General features: G+C 43.3%; 1 protein-coding gene across 2 annotated transcripts in view; it reads left to right on the forward strand.

Moving 5' to 3' along the window:
- Positions 1–24,101, forward strand: part of PRKCE (protein kinase C epsilon) — a 482,979-nt gene that overhangs the window by 335,862 nt on the left and 123,016 nt on the right. For both annotated transcript variants that reach the window (XM_090281241.1, XM_090281242.1), the window contains exon 10: positions 1,523–1,696. In XM_090281241.1, the coding sequence (XP_090137367.1) occupies positions 1,523–1,696 (174 nt within the window). The remainder of the gene's footprint in view (positions 1–1,522; positions 1,697–24,101) is intronic.

Genomic DNA, 24,101 nt, shown 5'->3' on the forward strand with positions numbered 1-24,101 from the left:
TGCAGCAGGAAGGTAACCGGATTGACTTGAATGGCAAAGGCTGAAGTAATCACATTCTTTAGATACTGGCTAAATAAGAAGCAGACCCCAGTCCCCTAGCAGGCATAACTCCAGAATGTGAGCAGGTTTCACTGAGCGAGAGTCAAGGGAAACGTGCAGGGAAGCGTGGAAATCTCCAGGTTTCCTTATGGCGGATGTAGGCAGGATGGGAACTTTGATGACTCCGGAGCAGTTTAGATTGTTTCTTAGGAAAAATCACTGTCAAAGTGAGTCAGTTTTAAGGAGTCTGTATTGTATGTGGGTAACTAAAGGTCTTCAAGTTAACATCCTGAATTCCCTCATTGAACTTCTGAGTGACTGCTTGTTAGTTCTAACAACTTATCCTGGAACTAAACTGAGGAGTTAGTTATTGAATGGGAGAAAAGCTGTCACATTTGTAGAGAAATCAGTGCAAAAATATCAAGAAACAGAACTGTTAATTTGTTCTCTGGAGAGGGAGTCATGCTCTCAGCTTTAAAACTATGGGAGAAACCACAAAGGTAAACAAGGACAGAGTCAACTACAAAAATATAAATAATTCTATCCAATAGGAAAAAAATAACAGAAAATTATAAAACAAATTTAGAAAAACCCATACAGAAAGTAAAGTCTTAGTATCTTTATATACCAAGCTCATACAAATCATAAGAATATAATATAAAACTGAAGATGACTAGACAGAGGAAACTGCCAAATAGTTCACAGAAAAGAAATACAGTTAGAAAAAAAATATTTAAAAATTTTTATTGCAAGTTAAAACAGCATCAAGGCAACATTTCATACCCATTGCATGAACAAAATAACATTTTAAGGGGAAGCACCCAGTGTTAGTAAATTGCCATGAAATGAAAGTACTTCTCCATTGCTAGTGGCAGATTATATTATACATCCTTTTTGAAAATATTAGAAATGTGCAAATATTTAACCCCATAATCTACTTCTAATGCTTTCTATCTTGAGGATATGACCCAAAAGAGAGAAAAAAATTATATGTACAAAAATTCTCTATGCAATTTTTATATAATACTTATTAATTACATGTAATTCAAGTGTCTGATAGCTAAGAGGTTAAAAAATTGTAATATACTTACTTGAATTGAGTATCAGAAATCACAAGAATGGTGAAGACTACAGAAAAATGTTTATGAACTACTGTTCAGTTAAAAAAATACTGTATAGTTAAAATATATACTGTACTATGTTATAATTGCAAATATAAGTGTATATGAACTTATGAATAATTATTTAACATATGTGCATTGAACTTTTCTTTGCCTGGACACTGTGTTAGAGATTAAAAATAAATAAATGATAATAGCTGTATTGGGATGGGTAGTTTTTTCTAAACGTTCTTCAAGGCTGTCATACTATTTAAAATGATAGGAAAAAGGAGTCAGTTTTTAAGCTTGTGGTATTGACACGTGCTTCTTCTCTTTGTTCCCTACCTGTATACACTGACAGGGGTGGTTTTGATTGATTGCAGGTCATGTTGGCAGAGCTCAAAGGCAAAGATGAAGTATATGCTGTGAAAGTCTTAAAGAAGGACGTCATCCTTCAGGATGATGATGTGGACTGCACAATGACAGAGAAGAGGATTTTGGCTCTAGCACGGAAACACCCGTACCTGACGCAACTCTATTGCTGCTTCCAAACCAAGGTATGTTTAGGAAGAAGCTGGTGGACCGTCATCTTGGAGTAGCACTGTGGGACAAGTGGTATCTCAACAGTCAGGTGAAAAATCAAGTATAGATCCTCTGCATTCTTTCTCAAAAACCTTGTAAAGTGGAATGGATTTTACCCTTGAAAAAATCAGTATATCTGAACAGCATCCTCTTTTTTAAGGGCATGGTATTTTTCATTCAAGGCTATGTTTGTGAGGGGATGAGCGAGCAGTAGAGCTCTTTGAAGATGTATCTGGACAAAGCCAAATGACTAAACCCAGTGTTTGCTCCTTGGAGCAGCCAACCGGTGTGCTTAGTCCTTGCTCTGCTCATAACTTACTCTCGCTCTGCAAATCACTAAGTTCTATGTTGTCTTCAGGTCAAATGAAAAAGAACAAAGGCCGCCCCTACGGCTCTTAACTTGCGTAATGTCATACGAGGTAAAGGATGTAGACAGGTGCTTAAAATACCATGGTGAAATACAAATATACGTGACATTTTAAGTTTATCATGTAGGAACCAGAAGGTGGCAGTAAAGAAACGAAGATAATTATGGAGTCTGACCTCTGAGTTGTTCCTTATTCCTAGTTAAGAAGAGAAATGTCAACATTCTTTATGAAGCTCTTATTGCTTCTTTTTTAGGAAAAAACAAATTGAGTGTTTTAGGGTGCCTTATGGATTTGTAGCCCTTGGCTTCTTGTAAAGGTGAGGGCAACCTCACCTGAAACTCTTACCTGTGCCCATTTGGAGCCCAGACAGTGAAGTATACCATGTTGAAGAATCAATTCCTTACTTCCTGACAAGGTCTTACCTCCATTTTATCATGAATGACAGTCTTTCTGCTTAGAAGTCGATAGTTACTCATTTGCTCATTTGGCAGACTTTTTAGTTTATTATATTTTATTGAATCAGTCCCATGTGCCAGGTGCTGGAGACAGAGCAGTGAGCAACGCACAGTCCCTGACTTAGAGGAACTTACAGTCTCTTTGGTACACTGTTTCCCAAAGAGTATTTCTCGGAACCCTCCTCTTGAGAAACTAAGAATAAAGGACTCTGTAGCCCATAGTTTGCAACACTACAGTCTTAACCTCTCTTGGGATGTTTCAATATGCATTTGCTTATTAAAGTCCCTGAGAAGACCTGCAATGGAAAAAAAAAAAAATGATTACCTTTATTTAATCTATTGTTTCCCAATTATTTGATCCTGACTCTACCCCACCATTCCACTTTGAGACCACATCTAATGGAATTTTTCTTATTTCTCTGATCCCTTAGAAGAATAAGAAATATCTTCAGAAAATCTGGAAATACCTTTTCTGTTTCAAGTATAGGACTTAAATTAGCTGTCCTTGTTTTTGATGTGTGTTATGTAATGCCTAAGATTCGTGGGTCTGTGCATTTGTGTATACACATACATACGTGAAGCCCAGCTTGGTAACAGCGGATTAATCTCAAGGTCAACTTTCTTCTTTTCTCCACTTGAGCATAATTCTAGATTAATGAGAAATGTATCCAGTATTTCTTTGTCTCCCATGTTGTCTATCACAGGGCCTCATACCTGGTAGGTGTTCACTATCAAAATCGGAGGGTTGGAATATTTTTAAAAATTATCTCTAATACTCTTTGTGCCAGTGAGAAAATCAGATTTCAGAAAAGTCCAAGTCTTTTGCCTACAGATGCTCTGCATGGGCTGAGTTGGACTTTAGCCATCTGGTCTCTGGGACTCCCAGTCCAGCGGGGCCTTGCTCTGATACCACATTGTTGCTTCATATGCCTGACCCAGCACAGTGTTCCCTCTGTGGGGCGAACCCCTTCTTCCTTTACCCCTAACAGGGCTGCCATGCCTTTCACTGTCTGAGGTGCTTTCCTGGGCAGGGATCCACACTGGCATTCTCCCTTTGGACACATCGCTAAGAGACCCAACATCCCAGGAGGTGTCCAGTCTAGTTGTGGGACCCTATGAGACCCCTGTACCTGGTGGGGCTTGGGAAGTCACCATGGAGAGTCAGCTGTGTTTAGTAGTCATAGTTCAGTCTTCCTTTAGTTTCACTTTACCCAAAAAAGAAAGGACAGTTCATCTGAGCCACTGCGAACCTGATTTCAACTAAGGCTCTATATCATGATTAAGGAACACCAGACCTGATTGTATAATGTCATACACAGTAAAGGATGTAAACAAGTGCTTAAAATGCCATGGTGAAATACAAATATAGGTGGCATTTTTGCCTTCTTTTTGAATTTAGACATGTAGAGCATCAATAATGTTTCAAGTTAGGTTTAGATATTTTTAGGTGAGCCTTTATTTTTTTCAGTCTCTAGGATGAAAACAGCCCCTATGGGAACATTCCTGATGGGCTGAACATAGCTTCTGGTTACTACGCAGGTTGCTGACGGCACTTGGAATGCGTGAGGTGCGGGTACCAGGTCTGGTGGGATGGCCAGTGATTGCGCAAACCCATGGTATCGATCACGAAGTCAGGTCACGGGTTAGTTCTGTTCACTACAGCCCACTGAATGACCAAGTTGCAATTAGAGGGACTGGGCCTTTTCTGTACCAAGCCCGCCTGCACTTGGCTCTTTGTACTCTGATCATTCTCTGTGGGATCTGGAAGGGAAAACGCCAGTGAAGTGGTTCCAGCTTTCCAGGGCTAGTGAGAAAAGGCAGACAGGTGAATGAATTAAGTGAAGAACATTAATTATAATCAAATTTAAACCAGTGTTTGATTTGAGTTCCCACTCTGCTCTGTGCTCGTTGGGGTGCTAGAATAAACTGAAACAACTACAGAAAGCTACAAAATTGTATTTAATTAACTATCTACTACATGATATGAAAAGGGGATAAGAGACTTCTAACTCCAGTCGAGGTGGAGTAGCCTCGTTCCTGTAGGGTTCTCTGTCTTACAGCTGAAAAACCCCAGGCATAAATCTTTATTTTATAAAGGCATTATGCTCATCAAGACTGACGAAGCCATAAAGAATTATAGAAGTTGTACTGTCTGCATGATATGCATGAGAAACTAAAATTTTCAAATTTAACACTGCCAGATGATTTAATGGGTGGTGTTAAATGAGGAGCAGTGTTTAATATTTCACACACACATAATAATTGTTCCTTGGTTAGAAAAAAAAAGGTATGGCCTGTAATTATTTAAATGAATGTACATGTATTTACTGAGCGCCTGTTACTGTATTAGACACTGTCAGATTCTGGGGCTACAAAGCTCAAAAGATACCAACTCTAAACTCATGGAGGTTACTGTCTAGAGGGGAGAAAGACATGAAGATTGATATTCTATAGCAAGGTAGCTCTTCTAATGGTGCCATTTAGGTGATTCTTTTGAAGCTCTGCAGAAGGTAATTTGGAAGCCTTCCTGGGAGAGGTGGAATCTAACCTGGACCCTAAAAAATGGGTAGATTTGGAATAGGATAAGGGCAAAGAGATGGTTGATAAGACTGAGAACTTACCCCAAATCTCATTTTTATTATTGATTTTCCAAAGCTAGAATCCCCAACTCATTCTGTGCCCTACTTCTTCCAAGGAAATGACAATGGCTGAACAACAGCGAGGAAGGAGAGGAAGAAAGGAAGAGTCTTTTCAAAATAAAGAAGGGAATTCCTGCATCTTCAAGATCAGATGCCATTGCTAGAGAGGAGAGGGTAATACTTGGAGGCCCTGCTTTATTCAGCTGGGCACCCAGCTAGGCTCTGAAAGTTATGTGCTTGGTAAATCAGACCTTAGGGAGAAGAGTGAATGTAGGAATTGCCCCTGGGTACCCAGTCTCCTAGAGATGGGAAAGCCACTGAGTGGTAGGTTTGTTTTGCTTTTGTTTTTATAATTAGAGGAACTAAAATTCTCAGGGAATTTTAGATTTTCTGTAGGATCCCCGTTGTAATCATCTCTTCCAACTAAAACCTGACTTGAATAAGCTCATCTGTGATTCTTCCTCATTAATATCCTCTCCCTAATCATTCCCATCCCCTACCCTTCGGCATTTCCCGCCAGGCCTGGGAAGCCAGCTCAAGGAGGGCTCTGCCCCTGTGAGCTACTGTGCAGGAAACTCAGGGTGAACTCCTGGCGAATCTCCCTTGGCCAGCCTTCCGTGCTGCCCTGGGGGAAATGCAGAATGGAAAAATCCTTAAAAAGCAACTGGAGACGTTTTTCAGATGATTTTTGATAATCGGTATATGCACGGGTAAGAACCGCTCAGAAGGAGCGTTGACAATTCAGGGAAAACTTTTAGTTTCAAGGAACTCTGATACATATTTTGATCATTAATTCTGGAGAAGAGTAAACATGAATGCAGAAAAGAACAAAGTTAAAAATTTGGCCTATGGTAGTTTTTTTTTTTTTTTTAAAGAGAGAGAGAGCTGGTTATGTCAGATGAAATCTATAAGAGCCAGGAAAACAATTGACTGAAGTATGGGTCTCTTCCCTTGGGAACACACTGTCTGAGGCAGTATGATGTCTGAGGGACTGGGGGTAGGGGTTGGGGGTGGGGGTGTTGGATTTTGTGAATGTCTCACAGGAGTAGATTGAGATGCTCAACAGCAAGAGTTGGTCTGCGGGTCAGGCAGCCAATACAATTGCCAATAAAAGATTTCATATGGAGATAGCCTCAGTAGTTTTTAACAGATTTCAGAGAAATGAGCTCTGCTTAGCATTGGCAGAATCAGTTGTCAAAGTGATCAGACTCTAGCAAACTCCATCTCCTTAGTTCTGAAAATCATACCTGCCTGAGAGTGAGGGCTGGTCAACAGTGCCCTTTCTTTTAATCAGCCAACAAAGGCATCTTCCGTGAGGGTCTACAGTGTACAGATCATTGCAGGGCATGACAAGACCTTTATGCTAGGGCCCCTGTCAAGTCTGTGGGGTGATGAACTCTACTTCCTTGAGGATGGATGGAGGGCCGTGAGGACTGGCAGGGGAATGAGAGAGGGAAAGAGGAAGGTAGAGAGTGGGGTCGGGGGACGTCTGTGTGCCGGCAGGTCAGGGATGCCCAAGCCAATCAGAGAGAATAGATCACAGTTTTCATAATCCAACAAGGCTTCATGGAGGAGGAGGACCAGGTCCGGAAGCATAATAGGAAGTAAGAATTCTGTGTAATAAAACAACACGCCCCCGGGGCAGAGAGGTCTATCTGGTGGCTCCTAATTTAGGATGCTGGTGACTTATGTAACTTCTTTGCCTCTAAGGGAATCTTGCATTTGAATAGGACAGTTGCTTTTACAAATCCCTTCACTTAATCAGTCTTCCCACCTTTTCCTAATGATGCCTGTGTGAGGCAAGGATGAGCACTTCCCTGTAGGGTTGAGAAAACAGGCCCAGCCGGGTCTCACAGCCTGTGTGTAACAGCACCAGGATTGGAATCCAGGTCTTCAGATAGGACGTTATTTTGTCTCCAGCCCCTCCCTCCTGTCCAAATTCTCTTCTTCAGAAATACTCACATCTAGGTCCCCTCTCCCCAGGTCCCATGTGCTGTCACACACGTGAGAAAGGGTCTGTTTTACTTGCACTCATGAGATTGGAATTAAAAAATAATAATTATGCCCATTAAGCAAGCTGGTGAGCATCGCAGGATCTATCAGCCTGTTTCCAGAAATGTTTCTGTTTTTTGCAAGAGCAGAGGGAAGGGTAGAGAAAGAGGCATGAGCACAGGAATTATATCCAAAATGGGCTGGAGCAGGACAAGGCCCTCACCCTTGTCCATTCAGCTAGCGTTTATTGAGCACCTACCATGTGCTGTGCATGGGCGTCATGGGGGCAACATGCTTCCTGCTGAGGGATTTAGTGGTGAGGAAGCTAGTATTTCCTAGCCTCATAGGAATCCGTTTATTGGTCCACAATATGAAAAACGCTGGCCTCTGTCTAGTGTGCAGAACTCATTGCTTTGTTTTCCTTCAGAAACTGTTGGTCTGGGCTTTTTAAAAATAATAATATTGAATATTTAATTTTTTATCACAAAAAAATTGTTAATTGTAAAAAACTTGGAAAATTAAGAAAGGACAGTAAGAATAGTTCTAAAGACTTAACATTTTGATGTGTATAATTCCAGTTCAAAAACACCTGTTCATACATTTATATTTATAAAATTGGTACCATACTCCTGTATGAAACTATTTCACCAAGTGATATATATTGTAACTACTTTCATTGCCACTAAATATTCTTCACCCAAATGATTTCTAAGTTTCTACATTATCTGAGGGATTTTTGTAGAGAAATCCAGCATTCAGGGCTTGTAGGTCACCAGTCAACCCTTGAGTCCCTGTACAGCTGACGCTGGCAGGAAGTGAATAAGAACACATTGCCTGGGTTGCCCAGAGATGGCATTGCCTCTGTGCCACAGAACCACCTCATGCCCTTTATATTCCTCTTTTTCTATAACATAAACTTGAGTGCCATTTGTAAAGAATGTGACAGCAATGTATTTCATAGGTCAATCATATGAACAAGATTTAGATTCTTTTGACATTGCATTTGTATGTCTGTAAATTTGTCTCATAGACGTTGTTTCACCAGTAAGGAGTAAGGAGTACTGTATAGTTGCCCATTCTCCTAAACTATTTATGTATTCTTCTAAGTTGTAGTTTTTGCCTTAGCTTTTTGATTTAGGTGCCTCGGGAGTTCCCCTTTGCATGTACATGCATGCACGCGCAGACACTCTCTCTCTCTTTCTCTCTCTCTCCCTCTCTCTCTCTCTCTCTCTTCTGGACACATTGGCCCTGTGTGGCGAGAGGATGTTCATGCTCCTCTTCTTACTCTGTTCAGAGAAATTCCACTTTCAGCTGCTTAATATATTAGTATTGCAAGTAGAATACCATTTGAAGAAAGGATTTTATTTTGAGAAACAGTTTAAAACCACTGTAACTTCTGCTGAGAGTTTGAAGTAACTCTTGATGATTTTCAACTACCCAGATGTGAACAGAGGTGCATAAGCAGGTGTCATTTTCTGAAGGTTTCCATTACACATGTCCATCCACTATTAATATGGACATGTTCCTGAGACTGGAGTAGAGATAGAATTTTGGAAGCAGGTTCAAAATGTACATCTCTGGCATTCTCTGTGAGTGCTGTATCTCATTTGGTTGGATCACTAAGAGAGGTACCTGTGGGAAACTACCTAAAAGCAAGTGCTTAGAGCATTTTGGCTCACTGAAGGTTTTCCATTCTAGAAAGAGCGAGAGCATGGAGCTGGGATATGACACCTCTCCATTAATAAGCATGAGAATCTGCTCTGTGCCAGAACCTTGCTAGATGTCCTTGGGAGATAACAGTGGCTGGGACTCTTGTGTTCAAGGAGAGATGACAATATATATCGATCAGTAACTTAGAATAAAGGTCGTGTGTGATAGGGAGAGACTTAGTGAGCACCTATTATGTGGCAAGCCTTGTGCAGGAACTGATTTCATAAATCTTACACAAGTCCCATGGAGTGTAGGGATTGTTGTCATTTCTCTGGGCAGGTGAAGAAACGGACTCAAGGAGGCTTAGCTATTTGGCCAGGGTCACACAGGTAGTTTAGTGATAGAGCTGGGGTCAGACCAGTGCTCCCCACCCTTGCTCCTGTGGGAGAGGATCACCACGGAGGAGGAATGTTCTCGGAGGAGGAGTCTGTGGGTGGAGGGTGAGGAGCAGGGGACAGCAAGTTTCAGGGAGGAAGGAGTTTGCAGGAGGAAACCGCTAACCTAAGAAGAGTATCAATGTGTCGTGCTGAAACAGCAGGCCCCCACCCGGAGACCGGGAGGAAGACAACTTTGTTAGGACATGATTCTGGCTAAACTACGGACTTCTTCCGAAGCCAGATATGGAGTTTGGACCTATTCTGCAGGTAAAGGGTTCCTTGAAGGTGTGACAGGAAGTGACAATGTAGGAAGCACAATGTGGCAGCTCTGTGGTGTGGCTTAAAGAGGAAAATAAAAAGCGGAGATACTGGTGAGGAGGCTGTTTCAGTAACTCACACAGGTCCGCAGGCAGTGGGAAAACTTCCGAAAGCAGAGTAGTCAGCGGCCATTCCATTTCCTCCCGCATCTGGGAAGGCTGTCTGATTGTAGAGGAAGGAGCACGCTCCAGTTAATACTCTAGAAAATATTGGTTGTGTAACACTGGATGAATGAGAAACAAGAACTTGCTGCCGGTTGGGCCATATGACTTACATACTTCTAAGGTGCCATTTGCCCACAGTTCAGTGGGTATATAATGATTGAGTTTAAATAAAAAGTTTCATTTTGAAATCTAAAACCAGAGGTCCAAGTTATCTAACCCGTTTACCAAACAAAGCCAGTTTCCTCATTGGTTGACGTCAGATGGCCCATATCCCCCCAGTGCCATCTATTGGATTTCAGGATTTACCTTTTTTTGTTGTTGTTTAATGTATTTATTTTTAGATTCGTGCTGAACTTTGCTAGTGGACTGATGTTGCTTTACACGTGGTGCAGTTTGTAGAGAAGCTTCTGCTCAGTTTGTTGAGATTATTCAACTTAAGCAGTGGGTTTTTCTCATATGCCCTGAGCTTTGTGTCCCAGTGGTCTCAGGTACTTCAGATTACTCTGCTGACCCTTATTGCTTTGGCTTTGATGATCTTGCCAGGTGGTGGTTATGTCCCATTTGGATACTTGTGTCCCTGTGTGCCATATTAATTTGTAGTTAACACAGGATGCAGGAAAGAGGGCACAGGATGGGTGAAGAAACTGTGGTTCTAGCTCTGGCTTCTGCCACTGACACTTGTGAGACAGTTCTCTGGGCATTTTCTTCACTCCTAATAAAAGACGCGGAGAGAACACAGAGGGGAGTTAGGCGACATGATCTGTAAGATTCCTAAGTCTGATTGGAAAGGTCTGTGAAAATACAACTCTTTGAGAACCACCCATGGGACCATGACAGACTTGTTTCTAATGTACTAGTGAACAGTGTTTCTGTCTAGTGTTCTTTTTCCAACCTCAGTTCAGTAAATATTCCCACCTGGATCAAAGTCTTTATGTCCACAAGGCTGTCCTTCGACATGAGGGTTCCAAATGCAAACGCACTCTCAGTGACTACTGGTCCTGCATCAGAAGATCTACCAGGAGGTGTTTTAGTTGTCTTATTAAAGTACACTAGCCAGGACAGTCATCACCTTCCATCCTTGACTCCGTACTAGCAATTAGTGCAAAAATTTATGTAGTACTCCTTATTTGCCAGATTTACATGTATTAGCCCATTTGATCTTTACATCAGCCTTCTGAGGTAAGATTGTTATCCCAGAGAGAGGTCGCACAGCTAAAAGTGGCAGATCTTGGGTTCAAACCCAGTTACACTAGCCCCCCCTCATCTTCAGAGGATCGATCCCAATACTCCCTGTGGACACCTGAAACCACAGATAGTACTGAACCCTGTATATACTCTGTTCTTCCCTATACATACATACCTGTGATAAAGTTTAATTTATAAATTAAGCACAGTACGAGATGAACAGCAATAATCAAATAGAACAGTTCTAACAATATACGGTAATAAGAGTTATAGGAGTGTGCTCTCTCCTTCTTTCAACATATCTCATGGACCTGTGTTCCCCTTGTGATGGCGTGAGAGGATCCAGTGCCTCAGTGTGAGGTGAAGTGAGGGGAACGACACAGGCCCTGTGACGTAGCATCAGGCTGCTATGAAGGTGACCTGAACACAAGTACTGGGATTCTGCAACAGTCAACCTGATAACCCAGGCGACTACTAAGTGACTAATGTGAAGACAGTGTCAACAGTGGGGCTACTCTGGACAAAGGGATGATTCACATCTGGCTGGGGACAGAGTGGGAAGGCATCAGCTTTTATCATGCTACTCAGTATGGTGTGCAATATAAAACGTAGGAAATTTTTATTTCTGGAATTTTCCGTTTAATATTTGTGGCCCACAGTTGACTGGGTAACTGAATCCCCTGAGAGCAAAACCATGGGGAAGGGGGGGCTACTGTAGTTGGCTTCCAGAAACTTCACTGTGTCTGATGACCAGGAGAGAACAGGCTCCTGAGGATGATGAGCTCCCAAAAGACCATGATGTATATAAGATGACAGCTGCTTGATTTACAAGGTGGGGCAAAAGTAGGTTTACGGTTGTGACTATGCAAAACAGAGTTTATTCTTTTATTATTATTTATTAATTATTGTATTATTTTCCATATGAACAACTGCAAACCTACTTTTGCCCCATCCCATACAGACGGGTGAGCAGACTACTTATGTCTGTTACCCAGTGCATCCTGGAATAACTCTTTGGGGTTAGTATTTTAGGCAATCTGAATTGTATTGGGAAAGTAATAAAAGGAAAAACAGCCCCTCTTCTTCCTGTTATGAGAACTTTTTTGGCAGAGGCAATAGGAAGTTGAAACATCCACTTTTGACCCCACCAGAGCATTTTATTTTTACCGTGACATTCCAGGGAGAGTGCCAGGAGGGATCACAGGCAAAAAGAATTCACCTCGTCCACCCCTGTGGTGTGGCAGGAGGTACACATTAACTTCTTTGTTGGGCCAATATGATATTTACGTGTGATTCATCAGCAGTATGTAATCCGTTTTATCGGGAACACTTGTGTGCAGGTTGCTAGGAAACTAAGCTCATTATCCAGCCCTCTCGGGCTTGGTTTGGGCCTGACCCGCTGATAGTTCTGCGGTGGCAGTGGGGTCTGTGGCCTTCCTCAGGCCTCCAAAAGGAGCATGGAAGTTGCAGTTCAGTACGAGTTCGAGGTGGGAGTGGTGGGGATAATGATGTCTTTGTTCTCAATGTCTCTTCCATCCATCATTTATCTTAACCCATGCCTGCTGTGTGTTGTTGTCCAGGTAATAGCTTAAATCCAACCCCCTTTATCAAGCCCTAACTTATGAGGATTTTTCTAGATTCACCAATGTTAACCCTAAACATGCACAGACAACCAAGTGAAACACAATGTCATTCACGTTGAAATACTTCCATACTCTAATGCACCCAGAGTTTTGTACCTTTGGGGGAATTTACTAGGGATATGGGAAGTATTTCTCAATGTAGTACCTTGGAAGTGAACTTCGCAAAGAAGTGTAAGTAGGTCCACTAGAAGAAAACTTGAAAATAAAAGCTGACCTTTAAACATAAATAATTTAGGTGTCATTGTTCACCTTACAAAAGCCAACTCAGTCTATAAAATGTTTACAAAAGAATTCCCTAGAAAACACCTTGGACTGGCAAGATCCATCTGGGTTGCCAGGTGGAGCAGCTGACGTGTAGAGGTATCCGGCAGAGTAACAGAATTATGAAGCTTTAACACGGCAGCCATGGAGGAGGGGTATAGGGAAGGGAAGATGCATGGAACACGCACCATGAGTCAGGGGTGAAGGGTTCTGTTTTAGAATATATTAGATGCTTGGTATTTTACAATATCTGCAATATCCTCAGCTCAATACCGGGTATGCCAGGGATTAAATAAATAAATAAATAAATAAATAAATAAATAAAGGACACAATCCTTGTCCCAAGAATGTCTAGTCTGTCTAGGGAAGCAAGACTTGCACAAGTGAGCCAGAAAACGAGGTACGATTCTGTGAAAAAATGAGTGGTACAGAAATTATCTTAAAAGGCAGAGAAAGAAAGGACAACAGTGGGCTTGAGTCGTAGGCATACTCCTTCCAATTGGAGGGACACTCTCCCTTCCCATATGAAGACTTTGTCACAGGAGTAAGACACAGTGGTGAGAGCCCATGGGAATCAATGGGATTGGATCTGTGTGCTCATGACATTGTATGGAAACCTTTGAGACAGATGTAGATGCTTATGCAGTTCAGCTCCTCCCATCCAGCGGCCTCTCCCAGTGTTGATCTCTGCAGCTTTAAATCACATTAATCTCAGGAGAAAAAATCAGCTCATCGCCAAGGGAACTGAAGAGAGCCTGTTGTCTTGGGCACTGGGTAAACACAGGAAGTCAATATCTTGTGGATGCCACAGGCAGGAACAAACTAGGTCCTTCCAAAAACTTTAAGTCATAGATGCTTCCAGCTCAAAGGTGATTGCTTCGCCTTTATATCCCCAGAAGGGTGAGTTCTGTTGAGCTCTTGAGCTACTTGTTAATTCCTGAATCTTGAAGACACAAACTTTAGCATAAAATGCAAGCATTCAGACGTTCCTTCCTCCTCTGTGGGAAATGGTGCTAACATTTTGCAGGATTATGGGAGTAAAAGAACCATTTGACCCAATAGGCATTTTGGGGGGGAGGGAAAAATACAAGGTTAGAGGTTTTTTGTTTTTGTTTGTTTGTTTTATCCATACAAATTGTTCAGACGTTAAGGTAAAGATGTGAAGCTTAAAAGATGTCCAACTTAAAGAAGGACCAGAAAAGGAAGGTGTGTGAGCAGTTGGACAAAACCAGAAAGAAACGTAAGAAACTGCCCAAACATTAAGACTATGGTGCTTGAGGGGAAAGGTCTCTTTTTTGGAAGACAGTATCATTTGAAAGGTTGGCATGTATTCCTTTGATCTTTAAATCTATCAGAAATGTCCATTTGGTTTAAGGAAATGATATTTGAATTGAAAAGTTGAGGAACTGACCACAGCCTACCTAAATGTGGCAATTTGCATCTAAGGGAATAGAGTGATTCAGTATAGTTGCCGTGTCTTGATCCTTTAAAGATAGTTGAGGGACTTTTGTTATAAGGACACTTTTAAAAGAGGAAGAGTGATACCCCCTTAAGAACTGAGGCCTGAACCATAAGAACTGGTGGTTAAAAAGGAGGAAACACAGATAAAAGATGTTAAGTCCCAGAAAGGTACATGCAGCATAACTACGTTTATATAAAGTCCCCAAACAGGAAACGCTAAACAATATCTTGTTTAGAGATAAACACACTGGTGGTGAAACTATGAAGAAAAACAGGGCAGTGATGACCAGGGAAGTCCATGTGATGATGATCCTAACCCCTGGGTGGGAACGGAGCGGGGGAGGGGAGGGGCTGCAATCTGAGAGGTTTAAGGGACTTCTGAGGACCAGCAATGAGCCTCTATTTGCTTTATTGGACTATTCTTTGAAATATGTGTGTATCTTTTATATATTCTTTTGTGGGTATACTTTATAGTAAAATAGGGAGAAGGGAATGAGACCACAATGGTATCCAAATTGCATATATTAGCATCTTAAATAATGATGTCCCTCAAAAAAAAATCCTCACAGTAGTAAAAACTGAGCTTGAGCACAGTGTCTGCATATCATTATTTTGTCACAAAAGTCTTGATTTTCTTGTTGCCTTTGGCAGCGAGGTCTGTCTCAAGGACAGGAAGTGTGGCAGCTGGTCACAGGGTTCGTTTAGCTGAAAGGATGAAGCATAGTCCCATCTCCTGACCCAAGACCAAGGCCAAGCTGGTGCTGAAATCAAGGGGTTATCCAGAGAAAAGCTGGCCTACCTGTAGCCCAGCCTGGGGTCTCCCTTTCACAGGTTGAGAACAGGGAGTAACTCAGCCTAGCCTTACTTTTTTAGCACTCAGCTCCTTAAAGGAGAAATCCTCCCTGATTTCCACCACTTTGGTGCTTCTCAACATTTTATAGGCCATGGCTTAGTAGCTGAAAAGATGTACTCAGACATTTCATTTGACAATATATATGATGAAAACCATAGACATCTTTCCGTTTTCCATCTACAAAATTATAAATTAATTCTGCTTTTAAGCTGTATATATACGTGTGCTTTCAAGATTGTGACATATCTATGCTCGGTTGGGGACATGTCCCTTCCTGTGCCGCCCTCCCCCATACCCACCGCCCATTGAAAATAGCCTTCCTTGGTGCCATCACCAGCAGCAAACATTTATAGAACTTTTCCTATAAGCTAAAAATAATAGCGGCTGACATTTTTGCAGCACTTGCTACGTGCCAGTCATTTTCCAAGCCCTTTACACACATTGGTTAATATAATCCTCGCAAGGGCTCTGTGAGGAAGGTCTCCTGGGGCGAGGACAGGTAGAACGCCTTCCCAGTCTCACACAGCTGGGAAGTGGTGGAACTGAGACAGGAGCCCAGGCAGCCTCCACTAACATGGTCCTACTGCTCCCCGTCCCACTGTCTGAGACAGCATGCCAACAGCTTGATAGGTGATTTGCTCTCACCACACCTGTGATGGTTTCTTGTTTCCCCGTGTCAGGGATAAGCCTATTGAGGTTCACAATTTCATTTCATGAAGGGTTGAACGAAGCCCTGAAAGTGGTTTGGAGATGGAGCCCATGAAGATCTCCTTTGTTCGTTGTCCTCACCTTCTTTATGCCCCTCCTCACACCATCCCATAGCCCCCGTGGAATGAAACGTCCTCCTGTCCTCTCCGTATCCTCTGTAAACAGGGTGCTTGGCTCCTGGGACAGGAGGAAGGAGCAGATCCTAGAGCAAGAGCATGAGCAGGCCTGTTCATGTCCTGCTAATTGCTAAAACATCATGGAAAGAAGTTTGTCTTATTATGGGTTTTTTTGTGGGAAAGCTTTTCATACAATGCTGGCTGAGTCCTGAGCTTTAAAGTAAACAACTACATCATTTTGCACAGAGAGTCAGGAAAAAGGAAACCGTAAGAAAATACCAGCTCTTCCAGCTTTCTCTCTCTCTTTTTAATAGAAGGGGAGGAAGTGACGTTTAGGGGGATTTGCTGGGGTCCGTGCATAATGACTTTCTTCTCAAGCTGTCTGAGTCAATGCCTCCTATACTGTGCTTTCTGCTCAGTGCCCTCGCTGGGGTGGCAGGAGGAGAGTCTATCCACAAAACGTGGCTCGAAGCGTGTATAAATCCTTTAGAAAGTTAAGCTACTTCTTATCAGGTAGTGGTGAAAAGTCCTCACTTGCAAAATTTCCGGGTAGCTTAGTGGGGTGACCGAGCTGACAGCACTTTGTGGTCATTCCATCCTGGGGTGGAACATATTTATGTCTGTCTCTGCCGTCTGAGAACAGGGACAATGTTCCAGGCATCCCCCTTTCACGTGGAGAAGACAGCACTGGAGAGCCTTCCAGATAAGGATCCTCTCAGAAACACAGCCAACTTGCTGAGAAACACCAGTGCCCCAGCCATAAACTTCTTGGCTAATATCTGCATCCTTCAAGCCACACCAGGGACTCTAGATGGCCTTCTTGGTGTCCTTATCAGATTTAAGCTTGTCCTGTCATCTCATAATTCCTCAGGATAGCAGTATTTGGCTGGGGGTCAGGGTCAGGGGGGTTAGGAAGTGGGGGAGACAAGAAGGACAGGAGAAGCAGTCATCAGAATCACCTGTGGCCTCTTACAGCCATGCACCCACACTGAGAATTCTAAGTGCTGCCCCTTCTCCTCCATCAGAGACGACTAGGAGTACGTATGAGATGTCAGGGTGCTGCTACCTTTAGGATTACTGAAATGAATGTCTCCTGGGTCACTGCTGTAGTAACACTTTCCTATATAGCAAACTGTAACTGAATGGTAACGATAGCAAAAAGGAATTATTCACTTAAACGGCTCTGCCCTTCCCGCCTCCTAGCCCACCACCTATTCCTCTTAGTCCCACACGTATGATGTGGGATATTCCCTGTTTTCCTGCCCGACAGACTCTAGCATCCTGCTATCTTTGTCATCCATAGAATAAGTTTCTCCTCCCTGAAAATAGTAGTTATCACTTTGTGTTTCCTTTCATGACAGGTGGGAACTTCTCTGGGGTGTGTGTCTTGCACTTGTCCTTGAACTCATTCCCTCTAGGGCATGCTATTTTTATACAGCTTCCTTGTGAGTGATGTAGGAAGCTCCGTATGAACAGGGATGACTACTGAAATGGACTTCCTTTATATACTAGTTTAGGTAGCAACAGGAGCAGCAGGTTATAGTGGGGCAGCCATTTTGATTTTTATTTGAAATGAATCACTCGTGGAAGGAGTTTTACCAATAGGCTGAGAGGGCTTGGCCACTTTTACCACCCTATTCTGAGACTCTGGGCACTGCCCACGGCCTATAAAATAAAATGTCCTTTGTCGGATCTCAGCCTGCCCTCTTCCACCTCGCTGCCATGCACATTCCAGCCTGTTCCCTTCGCCTGGGTTCCGCAGCCACGTGTCTCTGATCACCTGACTCTCCCGCCACCATACCCTCTCACAGCCAGCCCATGCTGTGAACCCTTCTGTCCGTCTGAACCCTTCAGTGGTTATTAATTACTTATTAATTACTCTTTTCACTTGGAACCCAGCATATACAACCTGTCTGTTAGATTTACATAAAACACAAATGACTTATCTCCCCAAACCAGCTATTAAATACCCAAAGGCTGATGCAAACTTCTGCTATGTGTGTGTGTGTATGTGTGTGTGTACATGTACGTGTGTACCCAGAATAGGTGCTCAGTCAGTGCATTCTGTGGTAGCAATGGTAGTGAAAGCGAATGTGATCACACCCAGCAGGAAACATTTGGGGAATTAAAATCGGCTGACTTATCAGCTACTGTCTTGCAGCTAATTCTTCATTCTCCCTCTTTCAGTACATGGCTGTGAAATACGGAATAGGATTCTAGACTATGCACATTGCCCCTCACAGGCCCATCCTAACTGATCCCTATTAGCACAGGAGGGAATCACCTTAGACGAACTCATTTCTCAGCTCCTGTGGATCAGGGTATCTCATTTTGAACAGTGACTTAGTTTTCAGGAACCTATTATTTTGTCTGTTTTTTTTTTTTTAACCACCAGCAAATATTCAGGTGAGTCTTGGTTTCCTCCTGCACAAGGTGGAAGTAGCCACGCTCCCTCGGAGGGCTGCCGTGGGAATTCAGTGGGAACACGGGTAGCCATTAGCACCGCACCTGGCAGACAGGGCACTTGCAGCTCTTCAGCTGCTGTTTAGAGTCCTCCATGCATTAGTGCCTCACTTTGTCTTTACGGTACCTGTGAGATATGCGGACAGTAGGATACTTCCCTGGTATAGATGAGGAAGCAGGCACACATCAGAGCAGGGACATGTTCAGGGGCCCATGGTTCATGATCCATGCCAGCTCCAGTGCTGCTGCTATGGCAACATTCATGCTGGGGGCGATGGGGAGAGGGAGCAGCCTTCTCCTATGGAAGGAACCCCTGTACCAGGCTTCTGCCTGAGAAAACTACCATCCCTCTCAAAATGGGCATGCGTTTGTTGGCAGGAATTGCCCTCATTAGGATCAGGCCACCCACCCCTCACTCCCAGCCTTCCAGAACCTTCTCCTCTGCTTGTCTCAGTAGTAGGACTTGTTAAAGGTGACCGTGTATTTTCCTTGCATCCCAGTTATCCCAGAATGTTCGGGGGTAACTTGGGAGTTTGTATTGGCTAGGCTGGCAAGTGCCCGGGTAGTGATGGTGTGCTGGAGTTTGGAGTCAGATCGGCGAAGCAAACGGTGATTTATGAAAAGCCTGGCAACCCCAGGCAGAAGTTCCTCATCAGGAGGCTGGGAGAAAGGGATGAAGTGTTTTAATCCTCTCTATTATTTTTTCATTAAGAGTGACTCTCCGATTAGTTATGGGTAAAGGTCTCTCCCAAGGTGTGTGCTTTTGGGGATATTAATGAAATTTCATGTTTCCCAGCTGAGGTTTCCACCTCTGTGGCCTGCCAGTGTTTTCGGCTGTAAGAAAGGAACTCTTTGCCAAGAATGCGCATGTACTGGAAACAGGAAAGTATGGAAAATGAAGTAGCTATCATCAGTGCTGCTTCTAAAGGTCAAAGTTTCATTTATAGAACTGGAGCCATCCAGTTGGAGGAGAAAGGCCCAGTCTCGTCTGTAATCAGTGTGAAAGGTACAGAAGCATGGATCATGCGGCGATGGTAAGAGATCAACATTGACAAAGATCAGTCATTTCTGGGAGGATTACAGAGGAGAAAAGGTGAACCAGACATTAGTTATGGACCAAGGCATATCACACTATCAGCAGGAATGACAACACATCACCACGCCAACATGGGGACAGCCAGAGAGGAGGCAGGTAGCCGCTGCTCCCTATCGTTTTTACTCGGCGTGGTGGTGGAAAGTCCCACAGAAAGGGCAGCTTTGCTTGGTCGCCACAGTCGAGCCCCACACCCAGTCTCCTGATCACTGTCAGACATGGATCTTGCTAAGTGGATTATTGCATCGTCCCCTCTGGCAGGGTTCACAGACACTAGGGTGCATTGCAGCTCTCAGGGAGCTGGTTGAATGGCAGGCGATAGGTCCCACCCCTGGCGATCCCAACTCAGTAGGACTCAGGATTTGCATTTTTTAGTGCAGGGTAGTCAGTGACCACACTTTGTGAAATACTGCCTGATGGTGGCATAGCCACCTATTGTTGGAGAGAGTTGGCTTTAACGTCGATCAGCAAGTGACTGCTCTGGGCACTGTCCTAGGCCTGCTGGGGTTTGCAGAAGATTCACAAGTTATGAGCCTTCTCCTCATGAAGCGCATGTATGAAGCGGAGTGGGCAGTGCAGGGCTGGACAGAATCCAATGGTGGACTGATGGAGGGGTTCCAAGAGGGCCCATGAGGCATGGGAGGTGTGCTCTAGCTGAGCCTGGAGGACTGTAGGCTTGTCACTGATGACTCAGAGGGGAAAGGGCATTTCTGACAAGGGGCCACCAGTGTGAGGGCAGCCTTGTGCTTGATATTTCACCAGCCTGAAAGCATATGTCTCAGGTTCTAGAAATTCATAGGCTCAGCAGGCATTAGCCAATGCTCCCTGGAATCAGGTGTTAATGAACCTGGAATGGGCACCAAGACTGGGCAGTGATAAAGGGTGTATTGGGGCACCATCAACTATGATCTGTGGGAGTTCAGAACCTCAGTATTCATACCTTGATGTTGCTTATAAAGCATGTTTCTAATTTTTGAGGCACTTACTTTTATGTGATCCTTAGGTGGAACTCAGGAGACTGTCACCCCCTTTCCTGGGTAAGAACACAGATGGGATACTCTTGAAATTCCAGTGATAAGGGGTGGCATTGGGTCTCTTGTGCAGGCCCTCTGTGACTCAGCTGAGAGTGCCCTGCCACCCCACACTAACAAGTTTGCAAGGCTCCTAGAGTCATTTTTAGGGCTCCATTTCTGTAAAGTAACTAATAAAAATTTAAAAACAATTTTTTTCTCTTCTACTTAGCTTTAATATTCCTCTAATACATCTTGTTCTTTGCAGATAGCTGCATGATCTGTGCCCCACCCCCACCCCCCCACGCACAACACACGAGTCTAATTTCTTCTTTCTTCACCCCTCCTAAGACTTTGTTCCTCTGTGGGACTATGCACCACCGTATGCGTCTTCATGTGGTAGCTATGTCTGCGACAATATTGCCCACCAAACTGGACTCTAAAAGGAGGAGAGGAATTAGACAGTACTCACACATTGTTTTTCTTTTTCATCTGCTCTGACTTCTAAGCGTAGGGCCTAGTGGGAGATAAAGCGGAACACAGAGGTGGGTGCTGTGTTTAGAGGGACTTGGATAGGGATGAAAGTTGTGAGAGAACAGTGGGCACTTGGATGTCCCACGTTCCATTCCACCAAAGAGGCAGCTTGACCCAGGCCAGGGAAGATGCCAGCTCTTGAAAGCTTCCCAGACCCTGCCAGGCCCAGTCCCTTCACCCTGTCTCGGGTTCAACCCCTCCATCGATGACTCGAACTTTCCTGTATCCCTTCCAGTGATGACTGTCACACTGCCAGGAGCACAGACCAGGTCCCGTCCCAGTCACTCTTCCCAGACATAAATCTCTGAGGTCTGCAGGAATTCTCCTTAGGTCTTCTGGAACCACTGGAATCCCACAGGCAGGAGGCAGGCAGCTATTCTTACGAGAAGTATTGCTCAGTTTCTGGACTAAAAAGGCGTTCGAGAGCTGAAGATAAAGATCCCCAACTCCAAGTCAGGCATCTCTGCAAGCAGACCCTACGACTTGCTCACCTCTTTCCTTCCATCTGTGATGACCCACCCACCCGTGTGTGAGAAAAGCAGGGAGGCATTGGTGCCATAAGACATGGCAAAAAGGATTACCTGCTAATGCCATTTGGTTTAGAGAGGCATTGTTACATCAGATACTCTGAAGGAGTTCAAATGCCCCCAGGCTAATGCTTACCTCTCCTGCTTGGTAACACTATAGCTGAGTATTATTTTACTTGTCATTTTTTAAAAGAGGGAAGAAAATGCCCAAGCTATTATTCAGCCTAGTAATACTACTTTTGAAAGAAATAACCACAACTCTAAAACTTTACTTCTGTGGGCAGGATATCCTGAGGCTCTTGTTTCTTCATAGGCCACCCTTCAACCTACAGAAACTGGTCTGGGTTACAGTCAGGTTGCAGGGAGTATTAAGGGGCCTTGGGGAGTTGGAGAGCAAGTCTTGAAGATGGCAGCTTAGCTCAAGCAAAGAGGAAATGATCACCGATTTCAAAGCCAGACACATGTGTTTCCTCTATTTTGAGGGATGGTTAACTATGAGCAAATTATTGAAACTCCTTGAACCTTTGTTTTCTCATCTTAAAAAGATAAATGGGACAGATGTTAGCTAACGCTATAGTGGTAATCATATTGTATTATATAAATATAACAAATCAACACACTGTACACCCTAAACTTACACAATTGTATCTCAATAAAGATGGGAAGCAAGGTGGATAGGATGATAATGACCAAGTCCTAGAAGTCCTTCAGGGTTTGGATATGATGATGTAGATGGAGTGTCTAGCATAGTGACCTGAGACCAGTAGGGTGTGGTACTGAGTGGCTGGAGGCCCTTCTTCTGTATTTATCTTCTTTATAAGCCAATAATACTCTTGGTATAATTTTGAGAAAGCAATTCAAGAGGCTACATAGCATTTAAAATTCTTTTCAGAAAACACACTGGCAGCAATTGCCAAATTATTGAAGTTCCCAGACGAGGGAGCAAATGTCAGGCCTTGGCAAAGTGGGATGGGGAATTTCTGAGTGTGATATTTGAATAAAGAAACCTAAACTAGGGGAAAAAATGTTTCCCCAGATCTTATCATTGTACAATGAAGAGTTCTATACAAACTGTTTGTCCCCAACCGCATGTTTACTCACCAATGGGCAGGATATCTTGCAGGCCAAAAGTTCAAACTACTGTTAGTTCCCAAGTGACGTGTGAACTTAAAGTGAACCGGCTTCGGAAGAGGCTCGAAAAATGTTGCGACCCACAAATGCTCCTGCCTCCCGGATGATTTCCAGCGCTTGCCATGGTCTTTGGTGATAGGGCGGTTAAATGTCCAGAAAGTTGAGATGAAGGCATAGTGATAACAACTTCTCTCTCGAATACATATGCTCTCACACATAGCACTTTTCCAGATATTTCCTTGTGAGTAACCTTCTTGTTCCATTACATCAAGCTTCCAGGCTTAGTCCTACTTCATAATGATAAACACAGCTCCTCCATCAGCTCCCAACAGTGGAATGACAGAAATACATGATTTATTTTGATTTTTAAATGTTGACTGGCTTTGGATTTTTGTATTTTTCGCTATAGCAACTATGAATATCTTCAAGTCGGGAACTAGATCTTACAAATCAACATTTGAAGTTCCAGCTCAGTTCTTGGCTTCCAGTTCATATTCAGAAAATGTCTTCCTATTGCAATTTGTCTAGTTCCGTTTAGCATGGTGGTAAGGTCATGGCCTTGGTTTAAATTCCACTTCTGTTTTAACTAACTGTGTGATTTAAGTCAAGCAACTTAACGTCTCTGTGCTTCTGTTTCTTTAGCTGCAAAATGAAGAGAACAGTAATAAATAAGGAAAATTTTGAGGCTTAAATGAGTGATATAATGTGAAGTCTTTAGTAAGCCATATGACACACGTAATTTGCTATGACTTTTATTATTATTCTCTTCAAGTTTACCATCTGTTGTTCTCCTGCCTGCTACCCAGTTTCCCTGTGCCTCACACCTCCCTTCTGTAAGAGCAGTTCCAGGGAGCTTAGCAACCTGCTGTCAATTCTGATACCATTTTCTTTTCATAATTGCACTTGACCTTTATTTTTAATTCTGTATCACAGACAGATCTCTTTCATTGATTTTTATCCAATTTTTTCTACGTTCACTCTAGAATTCTAAACTCCAGCTTGGAAGACTTGGCAGATTCTGCCATTTCCCCAAGACTGTTGACAATTTATATGAAAAGCCTCCTTGTGGGACTCGTACCACATTCTGCAGAGTTACCCTGAAGTCGTAAGTCAGTGGTTCTTGCCCATCCCCAGAATCTCCCCAGGCCCCAGTTCCAACTGAACTGGAGGGAGGTCAGGAGGGGGTATGTTTTTAAAGTAGCCCAAGCAATTCTAACCTGAAGCCAGAGTAGACAGCGCCACTCTAAGGTGTTCAGAGTATGTCTTCTGTCTGTCTTCCAGTTACTCTTGAAGTAATCAGATTGCAGTCTATTTGCTGTTCACGCTTCAGAATTCCTGCTCCCTCTGTGTCTCTTTTGTGTAGAAACCTCTC

Source organism: Furipterus horrens, unplaced genomic scaffold (genome assembly GCF_987537825.1).
Source record: "Furipterus horrens unplaced genomic scaffold, mFurHor1.1.pri manual_scaffold_6, whole genome shotgun sequence".
NCBI classification, from domain to species: Eukaryota; Metazoa; Chordata; class Mammalia; order Chiroptera; family Furipteridae; genus Furipterus; species Furipterus horrens.